At 44.6% G+C, this 13,423-nt stretch overlaps 1 protein-coding gene and 1 pseudogene across 1 annotated transcript; one reads left to right on the top strand and one right to left on the bottom strand.

The window, feature by feature from the left end:
• Positions 1 to 770: 770 nt before the first annotated feature.
• LOC127677318 (guanine nucleotide-binding protein subunit alpha-12-like) lies at positions 771 to 5,414 on the bottom strand (annotated as a pseudogene).
• A 1,830-nt stretch (positions 5,415 to 7,244) lies between these two features.
• On the top strand, positions 7,245 to 13,210 carry LOC127677278 (disks large homolog 5-like). The gene is made up of 6 exons (XM_052172383.1): positions 7,245 to 7,248; positions 8,292 to 8,426; positions 9,303 to 9,462; positions 11,395 to 11,538; positions 12,173 to 12,356; positions 13,067 to 13,210. Exons 1-6 carry the CDS (start codon positions 7,245 to 7,247, stop codon positions 13,208 to 13,210), a joined length of 771 nt encoding a protein of 256 aa, XP_052028343.1.
• The last annotated feature ends 213 nt before the right edge of the window (positions 13,211 to 13,423 follow it).

Below are 13,423 nucleotides of genomic sequence, written 5' to 3'. Positions count from 1 at the left end.
GAGAAGGAGTAGAGAGCACCACTATGTGTGCACAGGCTGGCCAGAGCTGCCACCTTCCCACACTGTGACCTGCTGAGCATGGAGCCATGGAAAGTGGCTGCCAGGGCACTAAGCTGGGACACAGCTCCCACCTGTTCTCTGCAGTAGGGAGAGTGAACCCCTCACCCGGCCTCTTTGCTCATCCTGAAATGCCTGAGAGCAGAGCCTTGGAAGGCGATGGCACAATCTTAAAGGCAGTGTGGTCACTTTGGGAGGTGGCACTGAGGCCTGAGCTTGGCCACTCTGAGCTTAGCTGCATCGCTTGCCCCTCTACAGCCTAATGTGAGGCCAAGCTTCCATGTTCGTGTGTTTCAGTGAGAACCTGCATGTCAAAGGGAAGAGTCGTCTGCAAGATCAGCTGGGGTTGTGTTTCATTAATGGGAGCACAGGTGTGTGTCTATGCAAACCTGAACCTTGGTTAAGTTGTGTCAGCAAGGAAGAGTTTCTGAAGGGAGGGAGGAAGCTGTGTTCCAAGGTTTTACAAATCAATACCAGAGCTATGGAGTGGATTCAGCGGTTTTGCAGTCCCTGACTCAGTAGCTCACACTGACTCACCCAAGTCCTCCTGCCAGGAGCTCGCTGATGTGGCTGCTAGTCCAGTATTCTAGGGTCAGGTTTTGGATGGCATACATTTGAGACAAACACTGCAGGTCCATGCAGGAGGCAGACACATCAGAGACACGAGGCCACAGGCCAAGGAAGCCATGAGAGGACGGCAGAGGGACTGCCTCTCACTGCAACATGATGTCTTTCAGGTTCTCCTGCAGGATCATGTCCTTCACAGCATGAAACAGGACAGGATGTTCTTGGTGTCTATGGCAGTGGTGAAGTGGTGGAACAGGGGTTGCTCTGTTCCTGAGCTTCCTGTCAAAGCACTGCACTAGGTAGTGCTGGACATCCTCCAGCCATGCGGGGTCACCCTTGAAATCAGGGAAGAGCTTCTAAATGCTCACCAACTTCACCTTCTCCACCAGGAGGTCCATCGTGTTGAGGAAGAGGATGATAGAAACATTGAAGAAGAGCTTGTTGTTGATGATGGTCTCGAAGATGTTCATGGATTCCACGAGCCAGCTGGTGTGCCTTACCTCCATGAGGACCTGGTTGTACTCACTGGAGGACTCCATGAACAGGATGGATGTGATCCCAGGGAAGCATTGGAACCACTTCTGGCGCTGCAACCTCTGGCCACCCACATCCACCATCTTAAATGAGATTTTCTTTATAATAAAGTCAATTTCAATGATTCCCTTGGTGGCCTTTCTAGCCAGCAGGATGTCTTGTTTACTGGGGAAGTAGTTCAGTTGGCCAATGCAATCTATGTTATCCAGGAAGTACTTCACTGATTCACCAATCTGTAACTCACTTTTGCAGCTGAAGGCTTCCCTGATCCCCGAGTCTCTCCAGAGTGCACGCAGCACTGGCACAAGGAGCTGGAAGGTGGCGTGCTCCACAGGCAGGCCTGCCTTGTTCTCAAGGCCATCAGAAACATCCCTGCTTCTCCTCAGAGTGCTGCCAGGGAATGCTGAGCTAGTCGCGAGGGTCTACAAGCATCCTTGGGCCTCGCCATTAAGTTTGCAGCCAGTGCATACCTCCTTCTCTGTTCTGGCATGAGGGTCTCGATTCTCAGGACCACAGCTAGAATCTTCTGAGAGGAAAGCCTCAGTTGGGAAACTGCAGAGATCAAAGTATTCTTAAGGATGTTGTTGAAGATGGATGGTGTAGAGGAACTCCAGCAGCTCCTTCTGGTGGAACTCCAGGCCCTAGATGATGTGCATCTGCTTGAGGAAGGTGGACTTGCTGCTCTAGCCTGCGCCCAGCAGCAGGATCTTGACCAGCAGCCACAGCTCAGCATTGATGTCTCAGTTGTGCCACCAGGCCTGGTGCTTGAGTCATGCACTGTGCCTGCCCTGCGCTCTCAGTCTAAGGCCTCTAAAGGCAACAAGCCGCTGCTGAGTGTCTGCACTATCTGGACACAACCTTCCTCAGGTCTCGGCCATGACCCACTGGGGGCCTCACGCCATGCACACCCCTCAGCTGGCACGGCCCTCCCTGACCACACTCTGCCCTGCCTGCCTCTCCCTCAGGCTGTGTCCACCTTCACCGCTGCTGCCCAGAGGCTTTCACTCACCTGGCCAGCTGAGGGGCAGAGGGGAAGGTGAAGACTAGCTTTTCAGATTCTATTCTGGGCCCTTCAGGGTTTGTCTCAAATAGCTAATAATGAGAATATGATATTTATGGTTAATAAGTTATTGTCTCATAAACATAATATTCCTTGTTTATTCCTTCAGATTGCTAAAGCACTTATGGGTCCTTTAAGAGATATGGGCAAGACATTTGCTGTATGCTAAACTGTTAGGGGAAAAAATTGAAGCATTCTAAGATGTTTCTAATTTGAATATGTAATAAATTGTCTCATGTTAACAACACAAGGATATAAATTCACAAAGTAAGTCTTGAAAAAATCTATCTTGTGTATTTAATTTCAGGTAATAGAAAAAACAGAAACAAAAACTGACAAATGGGAAGCAACTCTATTTTAAAGAGTCTATGGGAGGAAACCCTAAGTCAGGAAGTTGCTGCTGTTCCAAATCCCCCTGGTGAAGTGTAATCCCATTTCCTTTAGGACAGGCTTCCTGGGAGGATGAAGACCATCTGCAGATGTGGACTGTAACACCCTGATATCCTAGGATGTGCATCTGAGGCTCCCAGTCAGAGAAGTGCAAGCCATCTCTGGTAAACCAACAGAATAGTTCCAGAGCTGTCATAGCAAGAAGCTCTCAGATAAAAGCCTGATGCACAGAGGTGTGAGCATGTGCACAGCTTATGGCCAACTAAAACGTGTTTCTAGTATTGGTCATCCTAGTAATCTTTCCCACTAGTTCCTTCTGAAAGCTTACACATGCTTCCTAAATCATAAGGATGCTTCCAAAGTCAACTGTGGATTCCACTTGGAATAAGAAGAAATCAATCTGGTGGTTCCAAAGAAAACTGGAAATGATTTTAGCTGAAGACCCAGCTATATCACTTCTGGGCATACATCCAGAAATGTATTGACATATAAAAAGGACACATATTCCACTATGTTCATAGCAGCCTTATTCATAATAATCAGAAGCCAGAAAGAACCCAGATGCCCCTCTATGGAAGAATGGATACAGAAAGTATGGTTACAGAATGGAGTACTACTAAGCAATTAAAAAACCAATGACTTCATACAATTTGCAGGCAAATGGATGATCTAGAAAATATCCTGAGTGAGGTAACCCAGACACAAAGGAACACACATGGTATTTGTTTACTGAAAAGTTGATATTTGTCATAAAGTTCACAATGTCCATGATACAACCCACAGACACTATGGAGCTTAGAAGGAAGGGAGACCAGGGCATGGCTGCTTCAGTCCTGCATTGAGGGGGTAACAGGATGATGGTGGGAGGTGGAGGTAGAGGAGACCTGGGAGAGAGAGAGGTGAGGGAGGAAATAAGGGGCAATATTAGGTACTGGAGAGGATAGGAGAGAAGGAAAGAGGGTCTGGAAATGGAACAAAAATGTGTAGCAGGGGGGATGAGGAACTGGGTTAGCGATGTGAGGGACCCAGACACCAGGGAAACGTGAGGTTCCCAGGACCCAAGGGGGAGGACTTTAGCTCTAATGTGCAGAGAAAGGGGAAATAGAACCTGTAGAGACCACCTCCATGGGATAGGTACACCTCCACAGACTTAAACAACCCTGAGACCCCCCTCCTTAAAGGGATGATGCCACACACTCATTTTGAAATTTTAACCCATAAATGTTCCTCAGCAAAGTAATAACAGGGACAACAAATGGAGCAGAAACAGAAGGAAGGGACATACAGGGACTGCCCTACCTGGGAATCCATCATAATTGCAGACACTGATGGTGTGGTCAAGAGGTGTTTGCTGACAGGAACCTCTTGTGAAAGTTCTTAGGGAAGTCCAGCAGGCAACTTACCCTTGGTGCCACCCATTAGACTGAGTTCAGGGAAACTGGTGGGGAAGCTAGGGGAAAAGCTGAAGGGTCAAGGGGAATTGCAACCCCATTGGAAGAACATCTATTGCCAGGATCACCCAATGTTCCCAGTGAGTAGACGATAAACAGAGGAGTGTACAGGGAGGGATCTTTAGCTCCAGATACATTGTAGCAGAGGATGGCCCTGCCTGACAGCAATGGGAGGAGAGGCCCTTAGTCCTGTGGAGGATTGATGCCCCAGGGTAGTAGAACGCTAAATCTGTAGGGCAGGAAAGGGGGAGTGGGGGAGGCCCTCATACAGGCAAAGGGGAGGGAGAAAGGGAAGATGTGGTTTGAGGGGTTGTTAGAGGCATAACCAGGAATTGGTATATCATTTGAGATGTATTCGAATGGAATGATTAATAAATACATTTAAAACAATACACATATGCCAATCATTTAATTTTCACAATGAAGACTCAGGTGCCAGATGCTGGGGTGAACACCTGCCAGGTCAGAGAGGCAGGGAAAGCCCTCAGCTGACTTTGCTACTTCACTGACCTCCCAGAAGGAAAGCATTCTTTAACCCTCTCCAAATTGTTTTAAATATCTTTCAACTTAAAGACCTTCCTTTTGTTTAGTTATATTGATTCCATTTCTACTGGTTCCTTGCTCTGCCTCTTGTCCTGGAGTTGACATTCTTTTGCCCTGCAATAAAGGTGTGTACTTGAGCTAAGCCAAAGAACAATAAAGTACTTGTTTACAGTAAACAGAAAGATCTTGGGTTAAAGGTCTGTGCTAGTTCTGAGCTACACCATAAAAAAATGTATTCTGTAAATAACACAATCTTGGGGTTTACAATGTAAATGAATAAACTGCAACATAACTTAGCAGTGTTCTCTCTGCTATAGAAATCATGATGGGAACACCATGGTCCCAAAGAAAATCAGAACTGGACTCTTGAAGCTGTTGCACATGACCAACAAGTACCTAAACAGCACCAAGGAGACTCCTAATCCTTATCACAAGGGATAAATTACCCATTCCTCTTGTCACATATTTTAGGCCAAGATATCACCATTCCTGGCCTTGGCTCTTTGTCCTAGGTGCTGCTGAAGGGAAGGGTTGGTGTCCAGGGTTCACCCAACAAACCACAGGGAACACTGAATTAAGTTAAACAGTGAAGGTTTGATGAATACACACCCCGAGATGGAATGAGGGCAACAGCTCAAACCTGAGCAGAAGACATTGCAGCAGGGAATGACCTTGCCTCAACAGGTGGGAGGCCCTTAGTCCCATGGAAGATTGATCCCCCAGTGGAGTGGAGTGCTGAAGCAGTAGGGGAGGAGATGGTGCATGGGTGGGGGAGCACCATCATACAAGCAAAGGGCCCTGACTCCAGACATTTTAGATGTAATAGTACATATTGACCTTGAATTTGATAGGTACTAGGTGAAGGATATAGATGTGAAATTTCCTGATTAAAATCCTCACAACATACAGTACATAACATGGTACATGGACAGCATGACCCTGGTCTCAGTCAAGATTTTTTTCATTTGTTTTCCATGAAGGACTTGGAGGCATGTTACAACAACAGTATGAAATAAATGGCGAGCAATTGACAAATTTGCTACAGTTATGCAATGGCACAAAAAATTATCAGAAAAAAATGTATCATTATGAAAAATTTCTGCATGACCTTATCATGTTTAGACAAGTTCTGTGGCCTCAACAGGTGATCCTTGGAAGGAGAACAGAGAAGGTGTTTGTTGCCTGAAATGAGGGGCCTGAGTGTTGCTCAGCCTTCTCAGTGACAATTGCACCTCACTCTGTCCCTGCAGGGGATCCCAAACTGTCCTTCCAGCTTCCCTGTGAACCATTCTAGGCACAGAAAGGCCAGGAACCAGTGCTGGTGTCCCACTCCTCACTTATGCTCCATGTTCAACAATGTACATGTACAACACTGTACAAATACAGCGTGGCCACTTGACATTGACACTCTTCTCATCTGACTGAGGGCAGCAATTGCTTGACTACACCCAAATCTATAAAATATGTGGGCACTAGGGAAGTATATCAAGATAAAGCTAGGAGAGAGGTGCATGAACTCTGCCCTGAATTGAATGCAGAAATGTGGGAGTGGGAGACACATGTATGGTTAAATATCCCACTGAGTTTACATTGTGTCTGCTTCATTAACTCTCAGGGCAAGGAAGTGTAGTATCTCTGATGGTGTCTGTCAAGTCCCATGAAAAGTTTACTGGGTTTTGGCCTTAGCACTTGATATGTGGTGATGTGGCAGTGGCACTCAGGAAAGCTAGAGATTGTAACTGGAACTGTATCATGCTAGAGCAGTGGATAATAAATACTCAGTTGTCCAATTGGTGATACCCACTCTCATTATTTCTTTTTTTTTAATATTTTTATTTTCTATATTCTTTGTTTACATTCCAAATGATTTCCCCTTTCCCAGATCCCCCCTCCCCATATGTCCCATAAACCTTCTTCATTTCTTAATGTGAACCCAGGGAAAGAGAGAACAAAATCCTTAGAAAAGAAAGAACATTTCCCTTTCTCCATCTTCCCAGCTAGAAACACTTGCAGAGAGAAAATGGTAAGTTCATTAAAATAGACAAAGATCGGTAGGTGACGCCTTGAATGGAGGATGTGTTTCAGTGTTTTCTCTGAAACCAAGTCTTAAAAATTCCATTTCATCCTCTACCTGGCCTCCCAGGCTAACCTTCACCTCAGATAATCCTGCTTCCACTTTACTGTTGTTAGGCTTACAAGTGGGGCTCCTAGGAATGGTAGGACAGGACTAGTCACTGACAGAGACCTGGGTTTTCTAATGCTGAGGTGTGTACCCACCAGTGTAGCTACAGACATTTTGTTCTATGTCAGCTCCCTAGTTCAATTACTGCTATAATGTGCCTGACAAATCACTGACACAGAAAAGTAACTTGTTTCAGAGGAAGGTCATGTTGACACATATTCTTATGTTCTTTATGACATTTGTTCAACTTATCATGTTCAACAAAATTTACATAGGACCCATCAAATTAATGGTCAATATACACTCTTATATCTAAAATGACCTGATCAGAAATGAGCACTGGACACTTCCTACAACATCAGAGAAGCTACATGTATTTTGGGTTTTCTGTTTGTTTGTTTGCTTGTTTGTTTGTTTTTGTTATTTGCTTAAAAGTTGATGAATATAGATGTTTGTAGCCATGGGTCAGCTCCCAAAATCTGATACGTGGTCCTGTTCAATCAGTGTTATGGTCTACATTCATTAATCCATCCCTATTTATTTGAGAAAGGTGATTTTCTGGTTTGTGGAGCTGATCATGAACCCAAGCACAAGATGTTAGGCCCTTGCTCTGTGCACTAACATACATCTATTATATTTTCATACACCCTTACCAATTTTGTCTATTTTATTTTGTTCTGACATAATCTCATTTTATAGATTATAGAGGGCTATAAGCAATCCTCCTTTGGTGACACTGGTGCAGAAATGAGACTCTGCTTGAGGGCCTTTCCATTGGTGGCTCCAATATTTTACTTTCCTCTGTCAACTGATCTCCAGACTCTTGCCAGTCTCTTTCTCTCTCTCTCTCTCTCTCTCTCTCTCTCTCTCTCTCTCTCTCTCTCTCTCTCTCTCTCTCTCTCTCTCTCTTTCTCCTGTCTTTCTCTCTCTCTTAAGTCATCATGGGGCAGCTTTAAAAAAGCTAAGCACAAGATATCATGAGTGTAGCCCCTAACACACATCCACATATTAACCTGCCCTGCAGGCTCTGCCTGGATGTAATTTCATGCACCTGTACCAAAGACCAGAGAACTTTTGACTGCACTTTCCAACTGGAGTTATTTCTCAGTACATTTTAAAGGTTCATATTGCTGAATGAGGAAAATTTGTGATAGGATGAGACATTTCTGAGAAGGGTTTGAAAAGGAAACCCTCAGTTAGAAACACAGGGATTACTGAGGTGATGGCAATTAAGCCCAGAGTAAACCATGGCCTTGGAAGGAAGATGGGCTCAGTGGCTATGCCCTAGGAGAGTCTTCAGGAAAGAGCACTTAAGCTTCATGTTCAGTACAGGGAGAACATTAGCCGGGAGCCAAGGGCTGTATGTAACCCATGACATCAGCAGTCCCTTCTTGAACATTCTATAATCTTCCAGAGAGTTCTTGGCATGAGCTGTGATGTCACCAGTGTTGTAGCAACAGCAGAGCATTGAGGTTTCTCAGTCAGTGTCTAGAGGGTACACTGATAGACATGTTTGCCCGACTCAGAAAACTATTTCGGAGAACAGATGTGGATGGGAGAGAGACTAGAGAGAGGAGGAAGGGAGCTGGCCTTTCATCTGAGAGTAATGAAGGACAAAGGAGGTGGTCTTGGAGAATGTGGAGTAAGTACTGGGAAGTGGATATTGAGCTTTCTGGCAGGGTGGCCTGAGCTGGCCTTTCTAGCAAATTCCAATTCCTCACTTTCACTGAGTATTGTGGTTCTTACTTGGGGACAGAATGAGAGCATCAGGAGTCACAGAGGATCTAACCTACACCAATTTAGGGAAGGGCATCACTGCCTTCACTACCATGCTTCTAGCTTCAGCTTCTCTGACAATAGTACCAGGGAGAGATTTGTGCCCCTGCTGATAACCTCTTGTTCTCAGAACTACTCTGACTTCCACTCCCTCAAAGTTCCCACCTTAGCTTTCCCACTGGTTGTGGGTAGCAGGAATAATTGTACTGTAACCAAAGACCTATCAAAGTTGATAAACCCAGCAGAGATTCCATCCTGTGGCCACTTCTGGAGTGCTTGTTGTTTCAATAGAGGAAATAAATCAGTGGGTTCTCCCCCTGCAGGATGTTTTAAGGCCATTTCCTGGGCCTAGAGTAACAGGATAGGAGATCTGAACATCATACAACACTCAAGTACTTGTGAATAGTGAATTTATAGTGTGACTTGTGAAACCACAAGACTAAGGACTCTGAAGCCAAGTTGCACTCTGTGCATTTGTTAATAAGCCAGGAGAAGCCATCTCTGTGGTCATCATAAGAATACATAGGGAGACAGAGGACACACATGGCTGCTTACATCTCCTAGTCTCTATAGAGTGATGGGAGAACTGAGATCCACTGAGGAGGCATCTAAAGACTGGACGAAACTCTCTGTGGTGTCACTGGGTTCTAGGCCTGTGGTCTACTTTATAGGCCTCAGAGTAGACTGTCTATACTCTATGCATTCCAAAAATGTAAGTTCACTTGTGTTCTTTTACCTACAGGGGCTGGCAGGCAGACGTCATCCCCTGCAACTGTCCTAAGTAAGAACCAGGCCAAGGAGGAAGAGGAGAGGCTGACAAGAGAGCTGGAGCTCGTTACCCAAGAGAGAAACGAGCTGAGAGATCGCTTGATCTATGTCACAGAAGGAGCCATGAACAAGAGGTATGCATTGCTCCAAATGCTGTGGTGTTCATCTGGAGTCAATGCCACACTCGTCTTTTTAAGGTGGTGGATCATAGGTAGGTGTATTTTCATGATATCCCTGGGTCAAAACTCAAGTCCCTAAATACTTCTTAGAGGAGAGGCAGAACCTGAAGCTTGGTCAGGAGTAAGATGGGAAATGGACTCTTCTGCTTCCTCCAGATCAAAAGTGGGACTTGTGGTCTGAGTGAAGAATTCAGGGATAGAGGCAATGGTCAGTGAGTTCCCAGAGTGCTTTTGGAAAGCCCTTGAAAAGAGGTGCTTTTGTGAGGTTCTAGGACCTGAGAGTTTGTGGTGAGTGTTTGTACTGGACTGGCAGGTGATTGAGTGCTGTATACTGCTAGATGCAGATGGAGGGGCCTGGTCCCACATTGTTCATCTCAGTGCTTGACTAGACGCCTGAGGCTCTACCTGTTCCTCTTTCTCTGAGTGACTTATACTCTGAGACTATAATGTTACATGCATTTCTTCTGCATCTCATGTTCTCTCTGCTTCTGTATCTGATTCATTCTCTCTCTCTTTCTGTTACTCTCTTTTCTCCCTTACATGTGTGTACACATGTGTGTATATCTTTTTCTGTTTGTATGCATGTGTGTGTGTACATGATTGTGGTGTCTCTTGTGAATTAATTTTTTGCATGTTTATATTTCTCTCTACTCTTTTAGATTCAGGGATCTGTGACATCCAGTGTACTCTGAGACCATATTGTTGCATACATTTCTGCTGATTCTCATTCTGTTCTCTCTAGTTCTGTATCTGTCTTTATTTCACATTCTATTGCTCTGTTTCCTTTTCTCCTAATTTGTGTGGGCCAGTATATGAGTCTGTTTGCTTCCACGTGTGCATACAAGTGCTTCTGTTTCATATGTTTATATTTACCTCCACACTTTGGAATCTTTTGGTCTATGTATTGGACTGAGGATTTACATGAAATTTCAAGGTGATGTGAGTCCTGATGTCTGGGAGCCCCCACTTTAAATAGCACTGTTCCTTCTCTTTATGAGGACATTTTTTTATACAGTTGCACCTCTTGGGTAGATAATAAAGCATTGGTGATGTCTGGTCTCATCTCAAGAATTATGTGTAATGTCTGGCTCTGAAGTGTTAGTTATCCAGGAATTATAATCCGTGTTGTCAAAACAGGGAAAATATAATCACAGGTGTCTAGTGGGCAACCACCTGTGGCCTAGGCTCTTGAGAGCACAAGGGGCTAGACTGCCCCTCCAGAGCTGATGAGTAAACACAGGGAGCCAGGGCACCCTCCATCTAGATACATAGTTTATGCTGTCCTTGGGAAAAGATAAAAAGTTCCAAAGATGAAAAATATCCCAGCATGTAGAATCCAGGAACTGACCTTCCTGTGCTGGGAGTACAAGACCCAGTCTGTGTTCATGTGTTCTTAGAACAGAGGAATGGAAAGCAGTAGCAGAATGTGGCAATACCAGAACATGGAAGTGGGAAGGGGTGGATGAGGGAGTAGGGGGAGGGAAGAGGGCTTATGGGACTTTTGGGGAGTGGTAAGCCAGAAAAGGGGAAAACATTTGAAGCGTAAATAAAAAAAGTACATCGAATAAAAAAAAAAAAAACCACATGTTCAGCCAGGCCATGGTAGCACACACCTGTATTCCCAGCATTTGGGAGGCAGTGGCAGATGGATTTCTGAGTTTGAGGCCAGCCTTGTCTACAGAGTGAGTTGCATTACAGCCACGGATACACAGAGAAAACTTGTCTCAAAAATACAATATATATATGTATATATATATATATATATATATATATATATATATATATATATATATATATATAAATACTTAGATGTGTATGTATCTTGGTTTCTGAAAAGGTGTTTTTAAAAAAGCACATGTTCATGGAGTTCTATCTTCCTGGGGACAGGCCATACTACACACCAAATCCGTTATATGAAAAATTGAAGTTAAAGGAGAAGGAGATTATGACATTTCTACACACCTTAGAGAAGGAGAACATTGAGGCAAAGCAGACCTTCCAGGATCTCAAGAAGGAGATTAACTTCTATCGGTAAGTACTGTTCATGGAGGTCACCAGGTGTGCAATGGCTATTTCTGACTTCCTTTGTTCCTGGACTGGAGAGTCTGCAGGTCTGATTCTACCCCTTCTGCCTTTTAGCCATCAGTGTGCCTTGGTACTTCTCCTGTCAGTTTCAAAGTGTGTAAGAGACTGTTACTCACCCTAACATTGTCCAGGCATCATCAGGAGCCTCTCATTAGAAGAGTGATTCAGATCATGAGAGGGTTATGGTACAGTTCTAGGTCTGTGGGACTCAGGCATGGTTTTACAGAGCTAAATGTGATCTAACAAAAGGATACAATGCCCTCCTCTTGATTCTACTGACTGCATTGAGGGTATCTGCAACCTACTAATTGATGTTGTTGAAATGCTTTGGGCTGTCATGGATAGTTTCAGATCCCTTGTTCTTTGGAGAGACATGCAACCTTATTGGTGTTTGGGCTGCAGCAATCATTTATTTCTTCCTTCAAGTTGCTATTTGCTGTTTGTGGACCTCTCAAGAATGTATTGAGATGTATTGCATTAGGTATTCCTGGGAAACTAGGACCTGGTGGGTTAATGGGACCTTGATGTAGGAATGGGAGGAGGAGCCTGCAGGATATTACCATGAAGATTGTGTCTTTAGCAACCTGCACAGCCGGCTCCTGATGCAGAAGAACAGTATGAATAAGAGATTGGTTACACTGAAGCAGGAGAACAAGGAAGTACATGCTGATTGGACCATCATTCAGCAATACCTGATTGACTTGAACCTGAATGTTAAAGATGAACAGGACAAGACCAGCATCCTCCAGGGCCAACAACATCAGGTAGGTACAAGCAGCTCAGCCTGGCTTATACTGACTGATAACATTTTTCCACTGCATCCATCTTTGCTTTCACACAGCACCATTCTAATGCACAGTCCCAAGCAGCCACCCACCTCATGGTATGTAGTTGGTCATTGCTAGGGCTACGCACATTCTGCATTGTGAACCTCTTGAGATAAGCTGAAATATGGCAAGTATACCTTTCTACTCCACTTTATTCTGACGACCAGTAAGGGTGATAGATCAATATCATGCAGCATTCCTACACCTGCTCATGAAAAGTGGGATGCTTTGCACAGCTTTGAGTAAGTTCTGGGTCCTGTGACAGAGGGTATGCAAGGGTCATGTGACTTCCCAAGTGGTTAGCAACTTGCAGGGTGAAAATTCAAACACTAATCAGAAATATGTTATTCTCCTTGTCTTTGATCTGTGTGGCATGTGGCATTTTCCTTTCCTCCTGTAACCCAGTGAAGTCTCTTCCAATTGCCCATTTCTTGGTGTGCCCTGATAAAAATGAGTAGCAGCTTGTCAGCCCATATAATAGGTTAATGTTGCTGGATATTTTGTTGTGCCTGCAGTTATAACAGCAATGGTGTCAGTTAAAAGATCAATGATAACATTCCTGTTGAGAGGGTGGGAGGCAGCAGCCTGACAGCTGACATTTAGGTTCCCAACAAGCCTCTGTCTTAATAACTGCCTTCCTCTTCTAGGATTCAGAAAGTGTAGCAAGAGCTGAGATGTCCACAGCCCAGGAAGAAGGCCTCCTGCAGAATGAGTTACCACTTCAGGAAGCCCCTGCTGAGCTCCATCCTCAACAGCCACAAAATTCCTTGGATGAGTCTTCTACCACATAATTCAATTCCTCAGGTTGAATAGGCACTAACTACCTAGCCAGTGAGCCAATCAATTCAGGAATTTATTCCCTTTCCTGTACAAATAACACCCCGTGGGAGAGAACTGAGGTGACTGCCCTGCCACCACATGTCCAAGAGAAGAAACAGACTGTATGTCCCTGTTGCTGAAGGTGCAGTAAGAAAATTCTGGTTCATATAATTTACTGTTAGAGT

This window comes from Apodemus sylvaticus, chromosome 2 (genome assembly GCF_947179515.1).
Source record: "Apodemus sylvaticus chromosome 2, mApoSyl1.1, whole genome shotgun sequence".
Taxonomy (NCBI): Eukaryota; Metazoa; Chordata; class Mammalia; order Rodentia; family Muridae; genus Apodemus; species Apodemus sylvaticus.
Note: the sequence above shows the minus strand (reverse complement) of the source record. Positions and strands in the feature narration are given on the sequence as shown.

What these genes read in the sequence shown, in the direction of transcription:
- LOC127677278 (XM_052172383.1), top strand. An exon ending in GTGGTCTTGGAGAATGTGGA is followed by an intron (nt 8,427 to 9,302) that starts GTAAGTACTGGG and finishes TTTTACCTACAG; the next exon opens with GGGCTGGCAGGCAGACGTCA. An exon ending in AAGGAGATTAACTTCTATCG is followed by an intron (nt 11,539 to 12,172) that starts GTAAGTACTGTT and finishes TTGTGTCTTTAG; the next exon opens with CAACCTGCACAGCCGGCTCC.